This window comes from Dendrobium catenatum, unplaced genomic scaffold, assembly GCF_001605985.2.
Source record: "Dendrobium catenatum unplaced genomic scaffold, ASM160598v2 original_scaffold_184645, whole genome shotgun sequence".
Taxonomy (NCBI): domain Eukaryota; kingdom Viridiplantae; phylum Streptophyta; class Magnoliopsida; order Asparagales; family Orchidaceae; genus Dendrobium; species Dendrobium catenatum.
The window spans coordinates 16,182-43,441 of NW_021503063.1; the positions used below are offsets into that span (position 1 = coordinate 16,182).

At 35.2% G+C, this 27,260-nt stretch overlaps 1 protein-coding gene across 3 annotated transcripts; it reads right to left on the reverse strand.

The window, feature by feature from the left end:
- Positions 1-156: 156 nt before the first annotated feature.
- On the reverse strand, positions 157-25,448 carry LOC110100789 (probable glutamate carboxypeptidase VP8). 3 transcript variants are annotated; one of them, XM_020828459.2, is made up of 10 exons: positions 24,443-25,448; positions 17,359-17,601; positions 16,111-16,263; positions 15,702-15,773; positions 13,624-13,711; positions 11,185-11,268; positions 1,788-1,876; positions 1,594-1,704; positions 781-915; positions 157-336 (listed from the first exon to the last, which is right to left on the reverse strand). In XM_020828459.2, exons 1-10 carry the CDS (start codon positions 25,394-25,396, stop codon positions 157-159), a joined length of 2,109 nt encoding a protein of 702 aa, XP_020684118.1. In that variant the 5' UTR covers positions 25,397-25,448. The 3 variants fall into 3 exon arrangements, 2 of the variants coding, with proteins under 2 accessions (XP_020684118.1, XP_028548199.1); XR_002303580.2 differs by lacking the exon at positions 157-336 and adding an exon at positions 2,367-2,428 and having other exon boundaries at positions 782-915; XM_028692366.1 differs by lacking the exon at positions 17,359-17,601.
- Between the last annotated feature and the right edge of the window lie 1,812 nt (positions 25,449-27,260).

The following is a 27,260-nucleotide window of genomic DNA, read 5'->3' on the forward strand; positions in this document are numbered from 1 at the left end:
TATATATATATATATATATATATATATATATATATATATACAATCAATTCTGCGCATATTTCAGCCCAACCATGAAACTGCTGTTCCTATTCTCAGATATTGACAGTGAATTACTCTTCTGATTCTAGCCAAGTGAGTTAATTTCCAAAAAAAAAGTCAAGTGAGTTCGCCTCGAAGAACATCTGCAGCTCGTCGAATGGCTCGAGCAACTCGCCAAATCTCATGATCTATATTCGATTCCTCGCCCTTAATTGAGTTCTTAGCATCATAGATTGCATCAGCTATGCCAGGAAAGAAAGAAAGCTTACTAGCAGAATCCTTGGGAGGAGAATACAGCTGCCAGGTGACAAATGAACAGAATCAACACTAATAATGAAGTAATTGTATGGGGGAATGCATACACAGCTAAAGAGGAAAATTTATTTTGTGCGGACGCCGGACACAGCTCTACGTCCGGATGCTGCGGTACCGAACAAAACCAAGCTATGGAATAGTAAAAGGGTGACATGGTGCATTTTTATTGGTCTCTGGACAGCATTCGGTGTCCACACAGAATAATTTTCCGCTAAAGAGGTGCTTGAATGAGAAGTTCAAATGTGAAATATAACTACATAATACTTGGCTGCCAAATTTAGTTAAGAGAAATGTTATAATATCCAAAAGCAAAAAATATTGTTGAAGCAGAAGAGTATTTCAATGGTTCAACAAAGAAGGAAGATAAATAAGGGAGAGCAGAGTCTATGGATTAAAATAATATGAAGTTATTTATGTAATGCTTACCAAATGTTTAAACCATGGCCGACCTCTGAGGCCCTCTGCGTCCAAGAAGGATCTCTCTGCAAGTATTAGCTTGTCATTAAAAGCCCGCCGTCTTAGACATGAAGCAACATCTGCTACGCCTTGCACTTCAAACATCTGCAGGTTAATCCAGTAAACCAAGTGACATCTGCAGGTTATTGGCCTTAAAAAATATTACAATGAAGGAAATTAGGATTGAGTTAATGGTGAATGTAGCCAAGTGTATCATATTGTCCTATGCCAAGTCTCAAAAAAAAAAAAAAAAAACTTAGTATTGGCTTCGATAGCCAGCGTAAAACTTGTCGAATAATCATGACATTAAGATTAGAGTAGCTCCAGTGAAAGATAAGATTAGAGGGAGTCGCCTTAGATGATTTGATCACATAAAACGGCAGTCTCCCGATGACCCGGTTAAGAAATTAGATGTATTAGATTTGACTTATGTCAAGAAGGGTAGAGGTAGACCTAAAAAGACTTGGTTAGACAATATTAGAAATGACATTTCTTTATTAGATTTAAATAAGAATTTAACTTTTAACAAAGCACAATCGAGAAAAAGGAATCATGTAGCCGACCCCATATAGTGGGATAAAGACTTGATGTTATTGTTATAGTAGTATTGGAGTCTTTCGCATAAATATTACTCATCCTAAATGCAAAATTGACAATCTTTTCGGTACAAGGACTACAAAGAACCTATTTTTTCTTTAGTCCTGGTAAATGAATTCTAAAAAAAAATTCTGAAAAGATGAAACTAAGAAAAAATAATAATTATAATTCATATGGACATCTAACCTTTGCTTCATCCTGAACTGCTTTGGCTGCAGCAGTAAACTGCCGTATGGATGCAAATATGGGCTTTATCTTCAAACCATCAAGCAAAGCTGTGAGAGCATTTGTATGTTCCTGTCACCCAGAAAGCAAACTAATTTATGCAGCAAATCCTTGAAACAGTAGGCCTGTTGAAATATGTCAAGAAGCCTCCATACCAGTAATTGACTGGCATAGGAGTTGTAATCAAAAGGCAAGATGCGATCATCTGCAAGGCGAAGGCCCAAAAGTCCCCAAATTTCAGAAGCTGAAACAATATTTTGCAACCATTCTTTAGAAATTAAAGAGATGTCCATAATATAAAAAGAATAAAATAAAGGTATGGAACACCCACTTCATCCTGATCTCGAAAATGGCATTGAACACATAAAACTTCGTCAGTGGAAAGTTGTACATTAAAATGTCCAAATCAAAATAGTTCAACTAATTTTTGGATTTTTATACCATAACGAAGACATCCAATAAAGAAAATTCTATAAGAGAACTCCAACAATGCATAGATGAGTCATTTCATGATGAGATCATGGTGATTCATTGATCTTAGGCCTTCTTCAACAGAACTCCAAACGCATGAATGGCCTTGCTCGCGAGCTCCAGCCGAACGGCAAAACTTTCGGTATTTGGTTGCGGGTGAACAATGCGACGCCAATATTGGCGTTGCACAGTTCACCTGCGTTATTTTTCTGTCTCTACCGAATTTGCGGAAGAAATGCGTGAAAGAGGAGAAAGACGGTTACCTTCAGTGAAGGGCGCAAAATAGAGTTCGATTGGAGATGCATCACGCCATTTTTTAGTTTCACTGTATTTTGGAGTGAAAAATGGGATTTTCAGTTGATGATGCCCTTAGTATTGCGTAGTTCCAATAGAAAAAAAATGGTTGTGATAAATAAAAATACTTTGAAGCATGCAAGGCACTTTACGTTATAAATAAAATTCTTGCGATGTTGCAAAGACCCTTCGTTCATCCAAGAATAGTGATGAATGATTATGTGTGCAATCATAAACAGTTTCGGAAGAGACAATCTCCTTCTTTGAGTATGAGGGTAGCGTATCATGTTATTGTTTCTTAATCTTTTTCTCATTAGTGTTATCCATCTCATATAATCTATCATCTTCATCGTCTTTTTCTGAGTTCTTTTATCGGATTCCTGAATCAAATTGATACCAAAACTATAATGTTAGCTCGTTAAAGAGATGCATGATCGCTTTGTAATTCAATTCCTTCAACCTTCATTGAATGATTTCAGCTAATTTTCATACTTCTAAAGATTTAAACATAAATTAAATTTTTATTTTGTCATAAATATTAGAGTTATTTTGTATTGTCTAAATTTCAATGACAAAGAGTTTATAAACAATTTATTAGTAATTTATTAATTCATTTATCTAAATTATTATAATTCTTAGGAGACTTCTTTTTCATCTATTTTAGAATTTTGATCCTTGACAGGTGTGAGACATGGAGTCCTTACAGGATAAGTAATCTGTTTGTTCAGGTGTGAAGCTTAATTATTTTGTAGTGCCTAATATAGAATGCTTTTCTTTTTTCAATGGACTAAAGCTACTACGAGAGTTTTCCAAACAAAGAAGAGTGTTGTTAGGCCGGTTCAGGCTGAACCGGCCCACTCCAACCGGCCCCTTTTAATGGGCCGGCTTAGGTCTACAAAAGGAGGGGCAGCGGCAAGAGAGAGAGAAGGTAGCGGGGTCCACTAGAGATTCAAATTCAAATGTTTGGAGCCAAAAGAGGGAGCGGCAAGGGCTAATCTGTCTTTTGGCTTTAATGATTAATTTTATGCTTTAAGTATGATGGAGGAATTAGGGTTAGGGTTATGCTTTGTTTTGGTGGCTGATTTCTAGAGTTCTTGTCTCGGTGTCTTGGGCCCTAGATTCATCTAGGGATCGGGGAGAGAACAATCCACCTCTCGAATTGAGGATCAATTGTATCTTGCTTATTTGTTTATGTTGTTTGATTTCCACCATAAAAACTATTGTTATGTTGTTTTTTCCATTAGATTCGTGAAATTTTCTCATTATTTTCATCAATCTTGTTAGGGTTTACTTGAAATATTCAAATATTTCCTATCAAGTGTCTAACTCATGCTCCCCTACTTATATGCTTAATAATATTTTAGGTGAGTTGAAATGACATCATTGTGGTCCATAAGCTATATTGAGGAATGAGGTTCATTCATTATTTTACTTGATTAAGAAACCAAATGAAGCCAAGAAAAAGAAATTTAATCACTAAAACATATTATGCCATGGCATATGCATTGCACCATGGCATATGCATTGCACCATTGAACTTTGTTCTGTATTTTGATCACTAGCCTCACAATAGTAACTTATCCACAACAAGACATGCCAAATAGGTTAATTTTCTGAAGGAGCACACATTTGTAAAGTTACCGGTGTTGAGAATATCTAGTACATGCATTTCATATAAAACCAACATCTATTATGCTTTGAACGTTAGATTGGCTCCATTTGAGAGAACTATTTCATATTACCTTATTTATTGATTATTTTATAAGGTTCAAAAACTCTAATAGGTGGTCCTCCTAGCTACTAAAACCTTTTTTCTTTTTTAAATTTGTAATTGTAATCCTTTTAGAAACTCTTTTCTGTATCATAATTTTCTTGAAGAGACTTCTTCTTCATGATATACATGCCTGGGCTATTATAGTTAAGTGTGTCATATGAAACCGTCCCACAAAGTGGATTGATGTTTTTATAGTAAGATAGGCCACATCCAACAAACAATGAATGTTAGGCTATTTTAATATAAGAGAGCCATATCATAGAACTACAACTATTGATGTTCTGGTGACGCCTGCAGTCTCAGATTAGTGCTCCTCCCACTTCGTATAAAATTTTTTTGATCCATAATTTTCATCTTTTTCAAAGGTCTCTTTTTTATATAGTAGTAATTTTCTTTAAGATATATTCTTATTAAGGATTTATATGCTAGGGGAGTCATAGGTATGGGTATCAAATGATCCACCAAGCGCATTTAACTAAGCAGTCCAAAACCCATCATGGGCTTACCCTTGCCTCCAAGTATTGTAATGTTTTATAAGTTAAAGGTTCAATCCCCTCCATGCAATATTATTTTCATAATAACATCAAGTTTCCTTGGGGTAGTAGATTAGAGCTATAAAAAAAACTCATTGTTCGTGATAGCTAATGTGCAGCTCAATAAGAATGTTGTGTTTGATTAATTCATTAAGTGAGCAAGTTGATATTGAACTATTTTGAGCTTGTTTTCTTAATGAGCTGAACGCAAACGAAGCCTTATTCGATTGTCTTTGGCTCATAATTAATTTTCTATTTTTAAGATTTATTAATTGGTTATTAATAAGTAGAATGATTATATTGTGCTCAACTCAAATTCTAATTAGTCCAATAGAATATGATGTTCAAGAATAATCTTAAAAACAAGCCAAATGTGAACGCAAAGAAATTTGAATGAGTCGAACATGAATACACGATAAGCTCACTCAAGCTTGGCTCATTTACACCCCTAAGTAGACCATGGCGGATGTGCTGGTGGGCGATGACAATGGATGATAGTGGATCACATAAACAAGTGGCAAATGATTTCCATTGGTGAGAATAACACAAAAATGGTTATTGGATAAGCATAGACTGAGTGGGGAAAATATGTGGGATTAGCGGGCTCCATAAGAAAGATGCGTTGGCTTAAAAGATGCAAGGCGGGCAATTTGTGTGAGATGTGGAGATGGGGCAGTTCTATCAAGGTAGAACACATGCAAACAATTGCACGTATAAGAGATGACACAAAATGTTGTGGCAGAAAGGAGGTGGGTGAGCTATGAGCGTGAGCGAGAGCGACTATGATATGGTTGTGGACTCCACCTCATTCAAGGGCCAAAAGACTCTTGTTCTGTGGGTCGCAGCACCTCATTTCAGACCTATAAGAAGAAAAAAGTTTGACGGGAGATCATTTGAGGAAATGTAGGGTGCATTTATGGTGGGAAAAGTTTAATGGGAGATCATTGGAAGAAATGTGAGGTGCATTTATGGTGGGATTAACACTGATTTTAAAGGGGGGAGTTTGTATGTGGGAGTGATTATGTGAAGAATTTTATGCAGTAGTTTTTCTTAGGTGATTTTGGGTTCCTAGTTGTTGCTAGGAAATTGGGGGAGAGCCTATTCACCTCTCAAATAGTGAATCAATTGTATATGGTATTTCTTTGATTGAAGATTGTTATTTCAGCTTTATTAGTGTTGTTCCGACTGTCCGACATAACATTGTTGTTTTCTTTTAATTTTGGTGGCTATTTTTTACTATTTGGTGTTGATATAGCTCTAGTGGCTGTTTTGGGTGCTGATTTGATCTCCAAAACATATCAAAATAGCATAGCACTTGTTGTTGATCTATATTATAGCCTCACAATTGATTCAAGCATGAATGACGAGAACATCGATTAACTAACGCAACGTCATGCAAAATGTGTTTGAAGCATCATGATCGCAATTGAAATTACTTATCCCGTTCAAGAGACAGATTGTGTTGAGACGTTTGGAGCACCAAAATTATCAAAGAAACACCCTCTATGCTTGACTTAGTTGAAAAACAAAGAAAATGTTAGCCTATAAACATATCGTTGTGCAAAATCATGTGAATAGTTTGAAACGTTGAAATTAGCAATGACCCCCTATTAGAATCGAGCAAATGTAGCTGAAAATGACGAAGTGCAAACACATTGTTGCATGAAGCCCCATAAACATTGTTCATTCGCAAAAAAAAATTACACCAACATGTCTGAAATACATAAATTATTAAAAGATGGCACCCATATTACTGAGCTTTTTGCACTAGTTGAAACACAAGTTAATTTGCGCACGAGGTGACAAATAAATAGAGTTGCATGTGGTACAAAAACTATATGAGAGTCCATACACATCTCTTTGATCTTTTTATATTATTTTAATTAAATATAAATAAAAGAATTATATGTATGTGTAATGTGTGTGTATATACATTTATTTATTTATTTATTAAAAAAAAAAATTGAATCCCTTATCCCATGCCCTTATCTCTACCTCATCCCTACACAGTTGCTCTTATGATATCTCTAACCTATAAAAAAACAAATAATATCAATTAAATAATGACAATAGAAATAAATAAATCATATAACTCCGTGCCTTATCCCGTTTCATCTCTATTTTCGCATAAGGTTGCCACAGGACCCACTTCTTCGATTTGCACCCCAAACTACAATACTCTCTGCTCGCAAAACCCCTACTTTGACCCTCCTTTCTCTTGCAACCAAGCTTTTAAAAACCAAACCGGACCAGCCAGTTGAACCAAGACCGGGTTTGCCGACCGGTTAAAAAAATTCTCAAAATTGGTGCAATGAACCAGCCTAAACCATATCGAACCAGCAGTTTGACCTAGGGCTGCAAATGAACTAAGCGTTCGACAAGCTACTTGTGGCTCGGCTCGATTATAGCTCGTTCATGATCGTTTGATTAAGTAATCAAATAAGCTTGAACATCTTTTAAATATTGGATCATTAAATAAACAAACTTGAACAAATATGTATTTGACTCGTTTATATTCACGAACAACATCATTTGAAGCTCATGAACATGCTCGATATGAAACTCGATAAGAAGTTTGTTGAGAAACTCGATTCTTATTCTATACAGAACTCGTGAGAAAACTCAATTAATGTTTGATATAAAATTGATAAGTCTCATTATTGATTGAGTTTATTCATAATCAAAATATACATGCTCATGTTTGATAGGCTATTTGATTTTAGTGTTTGTTGACCTCTCTTTTGTTCAGTTCTCACCTCCACTGGACCCCATGGATCAGACCCAACCCATTGGGCCCAAGCTTGTGCCTGGGTCAATCTGGTTGACCAGATCAACCAAGGTTGACCCAAATTGACCCAAACCCCTTCTATTTGTCCAAAATCAATTTCAGGTCTTCTCAAGCCCATTCCCCTTCACCCTTGAACTCAGTGGGTCAAACCCAATCTACTGGGCCCAAACTTGTGCCCTAGGTCAACCTGGTTGACCAAGTCAACCCAGTTTGACCCATTTGAGCTTGAATTCAATTCAAACCCTCATTAGGCTCAAACCCACATCCCTTAGACATATTTGACTGGGTTGACCAGGTCAACCCAAGTCTTAAATAGGTCAAATTGACCTATTTAAACTCATTAAGAGCCCATTCAATGCATTTAAAGCCCCATTAATGGTCTCTAATTCAAAACCTCGTTCAAATCTCATCCTTTTTCCCTCCTATTAAGCTCTGGATTAAATCCTGGTCATTGAACAAAGCCCCCCCCCCCCCCCCCCCCCCCCCCGCCTTCCAATTTAGGAGAAATTTAGGGTTTGTGAAGAACTTTTGCAATTGCTCTCACCCTAGTCGTTCTCTAGCCGAGAAAATTTATGTGTGAGCTCCCCTAGTCCTTTCTCACCTTCCCCAATCCAGGCCAGGGTAAGTTCAGGTTTTGCACTGCATTAGTTAGGACACTGGTGTTAATGTTGTGCGTAGAATACTAAACTCAATTTAGATTTAGGATTCAAGACTACTAGATTCGGTCTCGTAGTATGCCTAAATAGTGGGTAAGTCCCTTCTCTTCAGGGACTATAAATCCTACTTATCTGCATCACAGGATGACGCCACCTCCATCTTTCTCTCATGCATGCTGGGAGTGCTTGACTTTCTTTTCTCCAGTTTCTTCTCACTACCTTAATCCCTCCGGATGTTAGTATGAGCCGTGTATGTTGACTAAACCAATTGAACCTTTCTTCCCATTTGAATAGGACTTCCTAGTATTAGCCCTATGTGTCAATCTCATTTGAAAGGATAATGTAGGATCCTTAATCGAGAGTTTTCTTAGGCTTCGGCTCAAGATGTAATTAACCACAGGGGCTTGCGCCCGTGGGAAACTGAATTCCACCATCTAATAAACCCCACTTTGAGCTGATGTATCGGGTGAGGGAAACCAAGTGTTTTGATCATATCGTATATATTACTACCCATCGGGGTGCGCTGACGAGAGCCGCTATCCTCAATGGTTAGTCGTATGTGCGATCTAATCTGCCCTCTCATTGGCCAGTTTGCGAGGAGTGCGGAGGCCCGCGATCGTCTCTATCCCTCGGGGTGGTGCGATCGCATACCCCTCTACACTCTGCAGTGTAGTGTCCTTTCAGAGGTCCACAAGTGTTCATTAAAAATCTCATTCATTAAAAATAACATTTATGAGCTTAACAACTACTCATTTATGACTTGGAGAAAGCTCAATAAGCTTGCACATTTATGGACTTGAAAAAGCTTAATAGATATGTTCTTTAATAGGCTCAATATAAATGTTCATTAGTTGTCCTAATAAGGTTTGTTCGTTAAGCTAATGAACATCTCGATAAGGCTTATTCACTAATTTAAACGAGACACTCATTTAAACCCGATAAGCAAGAAACAAACTGAACATGAACATCTATCATTTAAAAAAAAAATCAAGCTTGAACAAAAATGCAAAAACTCAAATTGAGCTCAAACAAGCTCAAACATGAACAAGCTTCTGCTCATCTCGGCTCGATATATTCACAGCCCTAATTTGCTTGGTTAACCGACAAACTATTGCCAGTTTTCAAAACCTGGATGATTATTTTTATAATCACTTATATAATTAAATAAATTTATTTAATAATTTTAATATAAAATATTTAACTTAATTATTTAATTTAAGTTTAAATTATTTTAATTTTAAAATAAACATTACTTTTTTATGATAATTATTTAACAAATAAGTACCAAGCAAGGTTTAATCATATGGCCCCACCGTCCCATATAGGGGTATCAACATTTGACCCGACTCGAAAACCCGAGCCGAACCCAACCTGAGAATTTTAAGTTTGGGACAACCTGTTTTGGAAGTGGGTTGGGTCGGGTTTAGGTTGAAAATTCTGACCCAATTGAAAATTTGGGTTGGGTTCAGGTCAACCTAAAAACCCAAAATCAACTCGTCTAACCAGGTCACGCCCACACCCCGTGCCTACCCCCACACCAGTGTTAGCCCTCGCAACCTCTCTTGCACTCTTACGCTCACCCACCGCTCTCACCCGCTCGCGAACCTCGCTCCCCTCACTAGCTCGCCCTCTGCCTCACCCGCTATACCCCTGCCCTCGCAGCCCCTGTGCTCGCCCGCTTGTATTTGGTGGCCTCAAGGTTAGGGATTCGGGTCGGGTCAACTCGGGATAGACTCGAATCCGGTCCATATATCTGACATGTTTTGCAATGGGGTTCAATTCAGGACAATTTCGAGTAGTTAAAATGATTAATATTAGGATGTCGAGAGTTAGATATCAATGACATGTATAAAACATTAAGAGTGGAAACAATAATATTGTCAAGAGTCGAGCATTGATGTTATGCAGTAAGTATCGGACGTCGATGTCAAAAGAGCGTCTGTTGTCGATGTTGAGAGGGCATTGGTCATAGATGTTAAGACGACGTCGGACAAAAATGAGCTGTCAAGTTGTGGGTGTAGAAATTGCTAGCATCGAGCATCAATGTTACGATAGTGTCAGACTTTGATATTGAGATGGTTTTGAAATGTTGATGTTATAACGATGTTAAACTTCGATGTTGAGATGACATCAGACATTGTTGTGAAACCAAATTCACAACCCACCAAAGAGAAATAAAAATGAGAATATTAGATGAATGGGGTATTGAGTGCGGGCAATTGATTTGGTGTTGTAAATAAGGAGTAAGAAATTTAATTACATAATTTTAATAAATAAAATTTTAAATATAAGGAATTATATTTAAAAAAAATCAAAAGTTATTTAAGACATGCGTGTCCAATTTATATTTAATATTTTCTTAATTTGATACATTTTCGGCATGTCTGACACGTGTCGAGGCGTGTCGGATGCGTGTCATTCGAATACATGTGACATTGCATGCCTTTTTGAGGAGAAATGTTGGTGCATCATAGATGACATGTATCCCTACACATGTTGATCTACTCACAATGTTTCATGTTTGCTCATGGCTGAACTCACCACTCACTCAAACACACTTTTCTTTATATTGCATCCTTTTCTACCACAGAAATCTCCTACACCACCAAGCTCCGACAAAATTAACTCTGGGGTTCTGTCATTATGGAAAATCTCCAACTTCCTTGATGTTAAAATGTTATTTAAAGCATATTTTCAATTGTTCTGCATCTAGTTGATTCTTCATTTAGTGTATCACAGATCGTTAGTTTAAATCAGAACATAGAAAAACATCAAAAATTCCAATCCATATTTAATTATCTCCATCATTGTAACTACTTCCATCAAGATTTGCATTCCATATCTTCAGAGTTAGTTTCGCATCTTGCAACAGCTCTTCATTCTATTCTGCCTTGATAAGGACAGTCTATCGAAGGGAGGTCCGAAATCATACATGTTAAAGCAATTTAATTTAGCAAGAAAAAAACTAGTTTTGATTAAAAAACAAGAAAAAAAACCAGATTGAGCAGATCCAACATAGCAGGAAAACAGACTTACTTGCCACATGACGAAGAAATGATGGATCTCCATGTTTTTCCATCCACTCATATGTGTCAAGGGTTGTATGGTAAAAAGGGTAGTCTGAAACAAGAAGCAACTGGTAAATAATCTCTATCATTTAAAAACTGCATGTCCAAGGATATAATCAAGTCAATAAATGTCCTATCATGACTACATGGGTTAACAACCATATAGGAAATACATATATTCTACTTCAATGGTGGCATGATTTAGATGGAAGGCTATTCAATAATAGATTTGTTTTTAATCAATATAAGAAAAACTCCTGGACAACATACTAAAATCTCACAATCAATGCAAGCGATTACTGGAATATACTTGCTCAACTAAATTCAATAAATTCCGGTTAATTAAATCTTAAATAAGTAAGGTGGAGAATAAGATATCCGGATACAGATTGAAGACTAATAAGAACCCAAATTAAACTAAAGCTCAAATATTCTCATTTACAGAAATTAAAAGAAATTATCATCCATGAACTATTACTTGTGTTCAAACACAAGGTGGTTTGACCATGTATTTTCCTATTTTGGTTGGATTACATCAAGGATCAGCCTTAAGCCCATATCTTTTTGCTTTAGTCATGGATGTTCTCACTAGACCTTGGTATATGCTTTTTGCTGATGAAATTCTTCTTGTTGATATTTGATAAGACTAGAGAGGGAGTTAAAGGTAAACTTGAATTATGGAGGTCAACCTTAGAGTCTAAAGGCTTTCGCTTGAGTAGATATAAAACTGAATATATAGAGTGTAATTTTAGTAGCAATAGTCCTAGTGAGGGGATTGTGACTTCGGATGATCAAGTCATTAATAAGAGTACATGTGTTAGATATCTTGGATCTATTGTTCAAAGTGATGGTGAAACAAAATTCAAATTAGATGGTTGAAGTAGAGGAATGCATTAGGCTTGTTGTGCGATAGAAAAATCCCCCTCAAACTTAGGGGAAAATTCTATAAGATGGTGGTGAGACCTGCAATGCTTTATGGTTCCGAATGTTGGCCATTAAAAGAGAAGCATAATACTAAGTTAAGTGTTGCAAAGATGAGGATGCTTAGGTGAATGAGTGGCTTTACCCTTAGAGATAGGATACGAAATGAGCATATACATGAAAATGTTGAAGTAGCTCTAGTGGAAGATAAGTTAGAGAGTTGTCTTAGATGGTTTGGTCACATTAAACGGAGGCCTTCCGATGACCCGGTTAGGAAAGTTGAGGTTTTAGATTTGACTTATGTTAAGAAAGGTAGGGGTAGACCTAAAAAGACTTGGTTAGAAAATATTAGAAATGATCTTTCTTTATTAGATTTAAATGAGAATTTTACTTTTAACATGACACAATGACGAAAAAGGATTCATGTAGCCGACCCCACGTAGTGGGACAAAGGCTTGATGTTGTTGTTGTTGTTGTTCTAGTATCATCCATGAGCTGCATTTCTTGTGGAATTCCCATCTACTAGTACATGCCAATATAGTTCTGGAAATGTGTTTGATAAAATACAAATGGATCAGCTGAGAAACAAATCATAAAAATCGTGTAAGAGGAGTTTGATGTGATATTTTCTTAAGATAAGGAAATCAGTGTGCATTGCCAAATTGAGCATAAATTTACTAATGCAACAAGAAACAATTCACAAGTAAATCTCTGTAATTAGATGGTGAAATAGCAAACAACATGCGACACACATTATGGTTATACTTGTTAACAAAACATGTAAATTTATCATTTTATTGTTCCATCATGATTACTTGAGTTTAACTGCCTGATTAATTTATTAGTCCCATCATACCAATAAAATTTCCCAGACTAACTAATCTTTTAGCCAATGACAGATCTCATTGCATAGCAACAAAATTCAGCTAAATATATATTTTTAAACAACAAATAACATTTATAGGCCCCAAAACACAATTACATGTGTCAATTAAATGGAAAACTTTTGGGCAGCTGCAGATTTTTTTTAAAGATAATTGAAAAGTTGTTGTAGGAAAAACAACTTTTTTGAAAGTCATTGCAAGCGCAATATATATATATATATATTTATTTATTTATTTATATTTATATTTATATTTTAAAAAAGTTGGACAATAGCTTTCTTATAATTATCACACATTAATAAATTTGATCGTAAAAAGTAGCTTCTCACTACAAAATAAAAACTGATTGCAATCTAAAAATACAAAATAATGAGAAAGTTAGGCCCAAACAGACTCTTAGCTTCGTTTGGGATGGCGTTCTTACTGCTTCTTAAAATAGCTTCTTAGTATAAAAATTTTAATTTTTACTAGAAAACTACTTTAAGAAGCAGTAAGAAAGCCGTCCCAAACGAAACCTTAGTCTTTGCATGTTAAACAAAAGAAATGTTAAAAATCATAATGAAAGCACCCTATAGTACCATATTCCCTTCAGTTTGGAATACCTTCTCCGAAATAAATATCCGTAGCAGGAACTCCAGCATGATGCAGGAATGCAGTGAAATCTGAATCAGCTCTGGAAAGTCTCTCAATCTAAAGCAGAAATTTAAAAAAAAAATGTAAGTATCACAACCAGAAATAAGATGCAGACCAACAAGATATAAAATACCATATGAACGATAATCAAGCATAAATACTTTCTAAAAAAACATCTCAAGTACATTCTGCCTTTCCCACAATAATATGCTGTCTGCTCTGGTGACGAAAACACCCACTAACCCAGCACAAGAAATTAGGTTCAGAATTTATTTCAAGTATTTTATTTTATTAGGATTTTTGAACTTCGTTTCAATTGAAATTAAATTTCAAATTCTGATTCGAAAACATCTTATTTGAATTTTGAATCATTAAGGATTATATTTAAATTCAGTTTGATTGATCTATATCTGTGTAACCATGTCTATAAATAGGGACTAATGGTTGTATTTTAACCAGTTACCTACTGAGCTAACTTTAAATATTATCCTGGTAGTTCAAATTCAAGCTTGAAATTATTAAGAAGGCTAATTTAACTAATAAAAATAAACAAAATCTAAAATCCTGATAAATTCAAAAGTATTAAAAGTAAACCTAAACCTAATAGAAAAAGTAGATAACAAACTTAGGTTTTGTTTGAGACAGCTTTCTTACTGTTTTCTAAAACAACTTTCTAGTATAAAATTTTCAAATTCAAAAAAATATTTTATGCTAAAAAGTTAATTTATAAAGCAATAAGAAAGCTATCCAAATGAACCCTTAATCTAAAGGGAACATATTACCATTCTTGTTCTACAAGGATTGATGATTGGCATATTATAAGTCATGTTCTTTCCCAGCCTTTGTTATTTCCTTTCGCTTTTGATATATTCCAAAAGAAAATTTTCCTCAGAGTAAGGAATTCTTTCTATCCTCTTTTGATTACAAGTGGTGGAAAACATGAAGCAAAACATCAAAATAATCAAACTAATAAAGTCAAAATATTCTGTTATTGTATGCTTTTGAAATGACGATGATCACGAAGTCATGAGGAACAATGGTGCGGTGTAAAGGGAGAAAACTTAGCTATAGCATTCGCTCAGGATGGATGCACTTAACTCGGGAGGAATCATGGAGTTTGATAGAGACATTATTGGGTGTTGACGTCCAGAACGAACAAGGCATCATAGTAGGAAGGAGACGACCACATAAGGAGATTTGTAGCGACAAAATCAAGTGCAACTATAGTAGAATGATGTAGCACATATGCGTGTTTCTGTCATTAGGGCAAGGGTAAGAGCCATAAAGCTTAAGCTATGAAGATTAAGAATAAGAGCAAAAGTAAATGAAGAAATAGTTATTCATTTAGTCTAATGTTTTTGTGTATTTTCATGTATTTAGTGTTGTAACTATTAAGTGGATTTAATGTTAATGTAATTTACTTTTTTAGAGTCTTACATTTAAGTCTAAGTCATGTTATTTAAAAGCATAGGACGGCCATTCTAGTAATGCATGAGAAAAATGAGAAAAAGATCAACAATGGAACAAAAACAAGATTGTATTTGTATTAGAGATCAAATTGAACAGAGGGGGAAAGTTTGACTCTGATAATAAATAATATAGGCAAGGATAGTGAAAAGGGGAAGTCAGGAGTTATGAGAGATGGCTCAAAGGAGGAGAGAGAATACAGTCATAAGAATGAGTAGATGAAATATTTTTTATTATATTCATTTACAAGTCATGCATCTCTTACTTATATAAACATGTTGCAAGTACAAAAGAAAATATCAAATATTTAATTTCATATAAAAAACTATTTAAGCTAAATAGTAAATACTAACCTAATAATAAAAATTCATATAAAAATAAATTAAATAAATTAATTAAACTAAATTCCTAATAAATTCAAAAATATTGAAATTAAGCCTAAGCATACCAACTGGTACAGCATGACTGATATTTTATCATGATTTATTGCAAAATTAATACGCACACATCTTCGTAATGTTGTGCCCAGCAACAAACCACTCATAAGTAAAAATTCAAAAAGATTAATATGTATTAATACCTTATTTACTCCACCATTTTTCGCTACCCAAGTGTGATATACAGTGATGCCTTCAGAGTCTGGGTCGGTCACCTGAATAAGTAAACCAGCACAGAATTCATAAAAAGTTACAATAACTCATGTGAGAATTACTATATCAAAATAGTAGGCTCTGCTTTCATTTTTCTGAGCAGCAAGTCTATAATGAAGGCTTCATTTGAGACAGCTTTTTTGTTGCTTCTTAAAGCAACTTTCTAGTTCAAAAATTAAAAATTTTGAACTAGTTTAATTTTTGAACTAGAAAGCTGCTTTAAGGAGCAGTAAGAAAGCCATCCCAAACGAAGCCAAAATCTGCATAAATTTGAAAATAAGATTTTCTCAATGATAAAGCAAGTAAAGGCTAGCAAAAGTAACCAAAATCGTTTCATGCCTGTTTCATGATTTCAATCAAAAGCTTGTCCAGTTGGGGGGATGCACCAGGAAAGAAGCCAGGACCTTGAACTGCACAATCCAAATTTAGATAGACTACTGCCTTCGAACCTAAATTTTCCAGGTTCTGCTCCACCCACTCAGTAGATCCAATCTGAAAGCACAGCCACCATAACATGATTACAAACTTGAATGAAAATTATTGTGGTGCAACCTTCTGCAGGAACTTTGATTGCGAAGGATGTGGAAAAAGAGAATCCCACACCCTAATATACATATATTCGTATGTACATGCACAATAAAATTTACATGAAGCTGCGATAATAAAGGTAAATAAACCATAACTTTGCAATTCCAAAAACAAATATGAATGTATTACAGTATTCACTTTGGCAATGTCCATAAGGGTTTTGAAGAGGGCTGAGTTGGTGAAGTGAAAGGGCTCGCAAGGAAAAAAGAATAAGCCATATTTAACATGACTGGAAGTTTATTAACATTTAGCTAAAATCTGTAATCAATGATAAATGCAATACTCAAAAAGGAATAAACGGTAATGAAGCAAAGAAACTCATTATTCCAACCATAAAATCTGTGCTTCAGAAATTGGAGTATCAGTAACTAATGATTACAATCAATAATTTACCACAGTTCCTTAAAAAGTATAATGCATGAGATACATCCAAGAACAATGCAAGCTAATAGCTATTTAGAAAAAAAGACAAAGCTACCTAGAATATAATCTTACAGAATAATCCACATCAAGTTCCGAATTCCCATTTTTGTACTAAAAAGCTCCTTCAAGAAACAATAAAAAGGCCGTTCCAAATGAAGCCTAAATTTTTCTAAGTGATGATAATGATTATTTAATAAGTAATTAAAAGAGAGCATAAAATTAATTAACAAGCAAAATTCTTGGACACAACTGAGGCTCAGAATCACTTCATCAACTTCATAGCCTGATTTATTTTTCTTGATGGTTTGGCGCACTCTATCAGCATAAAAAGACCATAACTGAGACTTGCTTGTTAATTTAAAAAAAAAAAGACCATAAAGCAAATTAACAACCACAATTAATGGCCACAACTGAGACTTGCTTACTTGATAAGTTCCATAGCCCAAATTACAAACATAGAAATGGTGATAGTACCAATACATTATCACATTATAAGACTATCAAAAAATAACTCAGAAAAGGTTTAGCAACTATTCTACACATACGTACTTAAAATAATGTGCTTCAGTTTCTCACCATTCCAAACTCCTCTGCATCCCAACTACATAGGATAATAGTTCTCTTAGGCCTCCATCCCGACCGTAGCAGAGCACCAAAACGACTGGCAACATCAAGGAGAACAGCCGTTCCACTGTTAGGGTCCACGGCACCATATGTCCATGCATCTCTATGGTTTCCGAGAATAACATAACGGTCAGGCTCCTCACACCCCTTTATAATCGTAATGATATTTTGGATCTCTGCCAATTTCCTGTCTTCCTTAAGAGTAACAGCATCATAAATAGGTGGAAATCCCCTTTAAAGATTAAAACTTTCAAAACCAGTAGAATGACGAAAATTTGTTTCAGTAAGCACAATTCAGTTGAACGTTAAGACTATAAAATCACAAGAAGACCATATCACCAACTACTCTACCATAGGATAAATTACTTCACATGTAAAGCGCAGTGCAAAACCAAATCAAACATCAGGCCCAAAAACATTAGTGCAAGCAATTAGGGAAAAAGATATAGGTGGTCGGTTTTAAAATGCCTTTGGTATTTTAAATCATTTAAAAATATCAGCTGGATAGCAGTATGATTGTCATCCAAGTTAACTATAGACATTACTAATCATAAATGTATATCAGAATCTTATGTAAAACCCATATCTTGTAACTATTTAGTAAGGGTAAAGCAACCAAATATATCTAATAGATAGCACAACCAGATGACAAATGGCTATAACTTCAGAATCCATTGGTTTAACTTGTGTTGAAGACACTTGAATCAACATGTATGACGAAGATTTTTCTATAGATTAACACCACAAAAATGACTTGATATATCTAACCATTTTCCCAGTTGTATATTCATACAATAACCATGTATAAATCAGAATCAGTTGAAGGCGATATCCCTAGTGAAAAAGTAGATTTTGAGGGAAGTGCTGCGGCTTTGTGGCATTGCAGTGGTGCTAGAAATGAAATCTAGGAAGTTTGAGAGAGTTTGAGAGTTTTGTTGATGACGTTGTGGCGTCAGAAGTTGTAGCATCGTGATGTTAGGCTGAATTAGTATTTTTAAAATAATAAATATCTCATTCTACTAACTCGATCCCAAATGCCCAACAGCTTATCGAGAAAGAAAGGAGAGGAGAGGAAGGAAAGAGAAGGAAAAAAGCTAAGATTTGGAGTCCGAAATCCGGTTACCGTTCGTTCGGCCAGTTAGGAAAATTGTCGGGCTCTAAGTAGCCAACCCATACCCTATTTATGATTTCAATTCTAAAGTATATAATGAAAGATATACTTTTATAAGTGTTTTTCTTAAGTTTTAACTTTTAAAAAGGTTTCACAGTTTCACTATGTAACTTTTAATATATTTTTTACTCTCTGTTCTGAATAATTTGTCTGTAAAAATGCAAAATTTCACCAAGCCGGTTTATTCTGTTTTAATTTTTATTTATTCTAAAAAATAAAAATTTGATAAATTTCTGAGCAATTTGAGTTGGCAATTGAAATGTGAGGGTTTTTATATAAGTCGGTATATGATGTTATTTACTTTTAAAAAAAAATAATTGCATGTTGCATTTGCATCATCATGCATTTTATGACATAATGGAGTTTCTGAATTGAAAAAAAAGTCACTCTAAAATTATTTGTTTGGGCCCAAGGTGAAAATGTTATGTACTGGATTATTCTATTCTGGCTCTGTATTGGAGGTTTTATTCTATTATGGTTCTGCTCTGCACCTGTCTTAAACAGGTGAGAGGTAATCCCGCTATGCACCTATCTTGAATAAGTGGGATAGGAAAGATTGAGAGTTATAAGGGGCATAAGTACACATGCATTTTGCACTCATATGTGCATTAGTATAATTAGAATTTAAAATTTAAAAAATACTTTTAAGATTTTGTTTCAATTATATTTTGTTATGAATTGCATTATATTATGGGGTATTATTGTTGGCATATTGAATTTATACTCATTCGATCATTCCGTTGTTTATGATATTTCAATAAAAGGTAAAAGTGTTGCTCAATAGGTCCAGTTAGATAGAGAGCAAGAAGGCCAGGCTTTAGCAAGGATTTAGAATTTTGTCGTTCAGATTTAATTAAGTTTTATAGGAAGTATTGTAATCTAGACTATTGCAATTAATTATTTTGGGAATAGAAACTATGGTTTGAGTACTCTGAATGTTTATTTTATATATTACTGATGACTAGCTAGCTTTGTGTATGTTCATTTGGGGGAAAAAATAGAAATCTTGGAAGTGTAGGAAAGTAGGATCAAAATCCTCCTTTAAGTCTCAGGGCGTCTCACAACCGGTGGGTGCCGACAGTGGTGGCCAAGTGATGGTGGTTATGGCCGGTGGTGATCGTTGGCGGCGGTTGGCAGTAGTCAAGCGAGCTTGCTTGCGGTGTAAACTGTTCTCACTTAAAATTGGGTGAGTTTGGTTTACCTAAAAGATGAACTAGAATAATTTACATTATATTTACTTTATTTTATTTTGCATTCCTTTTTCATCCAACCAAACACCAAAGTTTTCAAAACCCCTGCATTTAGAATACTTTTCACCCTTATGTAATCCAACCAAACAGCACCTTTATGATTTATCATTGAGAGGTTTAAAGTATGATTGTCAAAATTGAAAATGAAATACAATACAAAAAATTTAAGTTTTGATCAACCTATGTAAGATTTTGGATTCGCAACAGTAAAATGACTAGAAAAAAAATTGGTTTTAGTTTTGTCGGGCCAGGTTTAGCCGGCTCAAAAATAATGACTTAAATATTTGATTATTTTTTATAAATAACTTATTAAATTGTTAGTTTTTCAAGTTGTGTCAAAATCGGGTAATTGCATTAGGCAAGGTCAGTTGGCTTTGATCAAGTTAGATTTGGTTGAGATTTTTGACAAGTTTAATGAATGAGTTAGGTACGGGTTGACTATATTCAAGTAGGGTCATTTTTTAGTTGCACCCAAATCCAACCTATAAACCTGAATTAACACCTCTGGTCTAACCATCTAAGACAGGTTTTAAGGTTAATAGGAGAAGAGTAGCTTTGAAACATACAAATCAAAACATAAGCGAAAAATCTTTGCAAGTTTGAAGTGTAAATGCATTCGAGAAAGAGAATAAACAAGAGGGTGTGATCTATACCTTAATACTTATTGAGCTGAGTATGTTGTTCCCAAGGTTATGACCTTGTATGATGATGTTAAGTACTGATTGATTTTGAAAATATTTGTCCTTATAAACTTCCTTAAAAATTATCACAATTATCAAAAATGCATGTTATTGACATGGTATATGGATTATCATTGTCTAATTTATAGAATGAATCCAACAAAACATGGCAAACTTAAAAACCAAGTTTATGAATTGAGCAAGAAGATGTTTATTAGTAAAAAAAGAGCCCTTGTGATGCACTTGCTTTGCTTAACTCTAACAAATGTGATAGTTATTATATATGTACATAGTAGAGCTATCAATAAAAACATGATTTAATAATAATTTTATATGTGTCATTTGGATGATATGCTAGATAAGATGAATGATGTAGTGATATCTTCTAAGATTGATTTGAGAAATGGCCATCATCAAGTTACAATAAGGCAAGGTGATGAACAAAAAAAAAGACTAAAAAGAGATTATATGAAGGGTTGATTATGTTTTTTATCTAACAATGCATATAACACTTTTATGAGTATGATGAATCATATTATTAAGCATTCTATTGAAAAGTTGTGTTGTTGATTTTGATTATATTTTAATCTACAACAAGATACAAGATTATCATTCGGTGCATCTTAGAAGAGTGTTTGAGGTTTTACACGCTAAAAAAGTATATCTAACTGTAAATAAATGTCATTTTATAACTTTATTTGTGATTTTCTTAAGAAAGCATATCTAACTTCAAATAAATGTCATTTTCTAACTCCATGTGTGATTTTCTTAAGATTTATTATGTTTATAAATGGATTATATGTTGATTTTAATAAAGTTAAAGTGATTAAATATTGTTTAAAACCTAATAATATATAAAATATTGGGGGTTTTATGGCTTAGCTACATTTTATAGACTATTCATTATAGAGTTTAATATTGCCATGACTCTATTTATTAATATCCTAAAGAAGGACAAATTTATATGAACAAACCATGCTTTTTATTGTAATCGAAAAGGGATGAAAAAATATGTACTTATGTTGCTTGATTTTCATAACGTTTTTAAGGGTTTTTTTTTTTTTAACGCGTATGGTGTTAACATTAAGTAGTGTTAAGCCAGGAAGACATCTCATTGCATTTTTTAGCAATAAATTGAATAAAAATATACATAAATATTCGAATTATGATAGGGAGTTATATATCATTGTACCAGCTCTTCATTATTGGATATATTATTTATTACTTTAGAGTTTTTTTAATAATCCAACCGTTAAATATTAAAATATTTAAGTTCCAAAAGAAGTTGGGCCCTAGACATTCTAAGTGGATTGAGTTTTTATGGGAATGCTCTTTTTTAAATATTATGCTGGATATAAGAATAAAGTTGTTAATACTTTTGAGTATGATTTTTTTCCTTCTACATACTATTGGAAGCTACGGTGGCTGGTTGATCATATAAAAAAAAGTATATCACTTTTATTAATTTAAGATCCACATCCTTCTATACTTGATTTTTTAATAAAATATCTTATTTATTAGAGTTACTACTAGACATTTTAGTAGAGAAAAGAAAATAATAATGATTGGGGATAGTTATTATTAGTTGACCCTAAAAAATGATGCAACACATATTACTTCACGGTAAGGATGTCTTAGTCCGTTAAAGGTAGAAAACAAAATGTATGATTGTATACACCTCTATCAATTTCATGTAAGTCTGTGATGATGTCCGAATAAACTTTGTAATATGTGGACAAAAAACACTAAAAAAGTATGATCCTATTTATACTATTCGTATATCATTTTTTTTTTTTTAATGGCACATTTTATATCATGTCATAAAATTATTGATTTGCACTGATAAATTATATTTTAATAAAGTGGTTAAATTACATGACTTGCCTAAAATAATTATTTAAGATTGAGGTGTAAAATTCATGAGTTGTTTCTAAAAAATTCTTTAAAAAAAATGTGAAGTTGTGAACATAACTTAAAATTTTCAATTTTTTATTTTCCACAAACTAAGTAGCAAACAAAAGCTTATAAGTTTACTATGTTGTTTAACATGCATCTGGGTAGGATTTGATATTACTTATGTCTTACTTTGCATATAATTTCTCTGTCGATATGTTTACTAGCACGAATCCATTTGAGATTGTATCAAACAAGAAAGCTTATAGGCTATAGATCATGTCGGCCTTCGCGTAAAGTCTAGTTCTAATACATTTGCACAATAATTCATGCAATATATACATGATTTGCATAGAGATATTCACAACAAATATAAATTTTTAATTGATGTGATTGGAAGTTCGCAAAATTTAAGCTCAATGATGAAGTCAATGTGTTCAAATTTAAAAAAGCTTCCATTAGGAATATTTAATAAATAGTATACAAGGAAGAGTCATTTAAAATTTTACAAAACAATAAAGCTCATACCTACAAATTGAAATTTTAATTTATTTTGGTATAAATCTAATTTTTTATTTGTTTGATTTAACTTTATTTCATGATTTACTATCAATTCATTGGATGAATATCAAATGCTAAATTCATGGTAGCTAAATTTGTCCAAGTCAGATGATTTGATTGAAATCTTCAAGTTTATTGTCACCAAAAGCATCATATCAAGCAATGATCTAAACACAATTATTTTCATTTCCTCGGTTTGTTTATTTTTTTTATTATTTATTACTTTTGCAATTAAAAATATGTCAATGGTGAATTTTAACAGATGACATAAACTACTTAAGCATTGAGTTATTTCATATGGTTTTGCATTTTGTCGGTCATGGTTCAATTTAAGTTAAATTTGACATTGGATTATTCTGATTTAGAGGAATAAGGTGCCTATGTCATGACTTTTAACAGGATACAATGGCGAAAAAGAATTCAAATAGCCGACCCAACGTAGTGGGACAAAGGCTTGATGTTGTTGTTGTTGTTGTACAATAGTAATAGTAATGAAGCTCTTCTACTTGACTAACGTTTACTGATTAAGAAAACAAGAAAACTAATATCGAAAGTCGAAACACAACTAAACTTAGTAAAGGCCACGATCACAAACATGGATGGCTCCTAGGCCTCCAAAAGCTTGACTATTGAAGCTTCATGCAACTCTTCAAGCAGTTTATTGAAACTCTTCATCATTGGTTTTGTAATCGTAGTGAAGCCTAAATATCAAATAGTGATTTTAACGATAAGAGTTTTTGGATCCCTAAAGATAATCTGCCATGATGACACTTAACATATACTGAAACTCATTAATACTGTGCATAATAATCTAATGGAAGATTCAAACATATATTTGCAATGAAAAATAATAAGTAAACACATGGATGAAATCATTCAGTTCAATCTGTCATTGATTTTTATGTTCTTATATATATACATCAGCATAATACAACCAAAAAGTTGTCAATTATGCCAAACTATCATTGATAAAAGTTGCAAAACCAGCCCATTCTATGAGGAACAACAGCACGTGGAATGCAAAATATCTTTACTAAATTTGGAATACATGCAGATGGAATGTGTCTGTCCAAGGCTCCATAAAAGCTTTCACTAACATATTTGGCCCACCCGGGCCACTCCACCAAAATTTAGGCCACAAACGGCACCAGGACTGACCCTACGAAACAATGAGGATCAAATCATAAAGATAGGCATATAATGCTCAACCCAATTATCATATCTCATGCCAAGTAAGCCATACTGGTCCAGAGATGTAGCACTTTCCAGAAAGCCATTAATGTTTGTTTCACTTATGTAAAAACTCTTTCTTTACTACGACAGGAGAACACGCCAAAGAAGCAGCTCCCCAATCATTTTCAGAACTACCCTAAACGTTTTTATTCCCTCCCATCCACATCTTTGGGGCTCACCTAACCTACGGAATTGGTATCAAAAAATGGACGGCAAAAATCATACCTTTAGCCAGAGAATAAATTTACCTGATAAGTGAAGTTGACCATCGTGGACCCCCCACCAACGCCCACCACCGCCGACATCTCAGCCTTCCACTCCAGGGGAGCCGGTGGGCCACCGATTGCCCCCAGAATCTCCACTGCAGTAACAGTCGACACAGGCATTGATGGTATCTTCGGAAACCTTTTCCTCACCTCCGCATCCGCAAACCTAAACCTCTCTGCGGATGCGTTGGCAGCCCAGCCAGGAGTAAGTGGATCACCGGGGCCGCCCAGGAGGACGGTGCCCCTCTCGACTCCTCCGCCAACACCGTTCCCAAACATGAGCACGACCACAGCTCCCCTCGCCGCCGCTGCTTCCACAATAGTTCCTCTAGGCCCGCCGCCCCTCCGCACCAGCACCACACATCCACGGACGTCAACGGAAAGGCGATCGAGCACAAGATAATCCTCGTCACGGCCGAGGTTCGCATATACCACAAGCGCAACCGCAGCGCCGGAGGGGGAGTAGCTGTGGTAGGGTGCGACTGCGCGGGCAGTGGGATCGGCCGGCTCGGCCAGGGAGAGAGTCTTAACTAGGGTTCCGTTGAGGAGAAGGGAAAGTGAGGCTGCTGCTGGGTAAGAAAGGAGGACGGAGTAGTTTCGAGTTAGGGATTCCAGGCCAGCGAGCTCGAGGTGAGTGCGGACATAGTCAGCGGCAGCGGCGGCGGAGGGGGTTCCGGCGAGGTGGGGCTCGCGGGTGAGGGCGCGTAGGTGTGAGGAGATGGATGAGTTCGCGGTGGCGGAGAAAGAGAGGAAAAGTCGGCATGGGTCGGCCGTGGCCCCACCACCGCCGGTGCCGCCTAAGTGATGAGGGATAAGGGTATTTAGGGAAGAGGGTTTAGGGGAGCGGTGAAGGTGGAATGTGACGAGGAAGACGATGATGAGCGCTAGAAGGAGGAGGCGAGTAGACAGGGAGAAGTTTGGAAGGGATGGGGGCATTTTGGGAGTAGGGAGAGGGTTCGGAGCGGCGATGAGAAGGAGGCGGCCGGGTTTCGCATACGTGGAGATATTAATTATGAAAAGGTTGTTGTTTTTTATATAATATTGAAAAGAGACAGCGACGCCACGCATATATTGCATGGGATCCATATCGCTATGGAACAGAATAATGCCATTTGCCGTCCTTGAGTGCGCGTACGTCAAATCAATTTGGGCGTGCAATTTTCTGTTTTTTCGAAAAATATTTTATATCATAATATTCTGATTAAAAAATAATCATAATAAATAATAAATATTTAAAAAATTGAATTTATTTAAATATTGTTGCGTCCCAAAATATTCACGGAGAAAGAGAAATATAATATTTAACGTCTTATTTTGTATGAAGATACATCACATTCAAATAAAACAGATGGTGTAGCGTTCATAAGAGACATCAGAGTTTTTATGTAAAAATTAATGAAAATGAGAAAAAATCATAGAGCTTGACTCCGTTTGAATGAATCAACTAGTGTTTGCAGTTAATTATAAATGTGGCCCTTCTTTAAGGGAAGTCATTAGTTTGATGTAGTAAATATACACCACATAAGCTGCATTACATTGTGGGAATTGGAAGAATTAGTGTTGACATGTTCGTTTAGTTGGCAGGATCATAGTCGGTGGGGGACGAAAGGATGAAAGTCGAAAAGATCGTAGTCGGGTGACAGTGATAGGGAGGATCGTAGTCGGTGGGCGATGGAGGTCAAGAGGATCGTTATCTAGCTACGGAAGTCAGAAGGACCATAGCTGGCATGTTACAAAGGTCAAAAAGACCGTAATCTAGCGACATATGTCAGAAGGACCGTCATCGATAAGCAACGGAGGTTAGAAGACTGTTGTTTGGCGACGACCGACGGAAGTCGGGAGTACCATAATTTGATGACATGTGTCAAAATGACTAAAGTCGACATGCGACAATGATCAGAAAGATCGTTGTCTGACGACGAAGGTCGGAAGAATCATAGTCGATAAGCAACAATAGTCAGAAAAGTCCGTTGTCTAACAATGGAGGTCAGAAGAGCCGTAATCGATGGACGACAGTGGTTAGAAAGATCGTTTTTATACGACAGAGGTCTGAAGGATCATTGTCTGGAGACAATGGTCGAAAAGATCGTAAGCAGGTGACAGTGGTCAGAAAGACCGTTTGTTTGACGATGGATGTCAAAAGGATAATAATCGGCAGGAGATAATGGTTAGAAAAATCATTGTCTAACAATAAAGGTCAAAAGGATCATAGTCGTAGGGCAACAGTTGTTAGAAATAACATTATTTGGTGATGGAGGTCGGATGTAGTCGACGTGTAACGAAGGGTGAAAAGTCTGTAGTCTGATGACAGATGTCAGAAGGACAATTGTATGGCAATGGAGGTTGAAAAGAACATAGTAGATGGCTTGGCAGAAGTCTGACGTCAGTTAGTGACAGGGCAGAGGTATGACATGTAATATCACAAACTCTTAACTATTGAGATATTGTCTGCTTTGGCCTAAAAGCCTTACAGTTTTCTCATATTAGTGTAACTTTCCAATAGGTCACTCATCCTAAAATTACTCCAGGATGAGCACGTTTAACTACATAGTTTTTAATGAAATTACAACCATTATACCAAAAGGCATCTCGATGTTTAAGAGTTTAGCTTCTTTTACTTAAAGGCATCTCGATGTTTAAGAGTTTCATACGGCATCAGTCAGTGGTCGTGCAGAAGCCCGATGATAGTTCGGCGATGGTCGATTGTCTGACGGTGGTCGAGAAGGTATATGGTGGCAAGATAAGTTTAGTTTATATCTTTTCCTCGCTTGGGTTCCCCCTTCCATAAAGAATGAGGGAT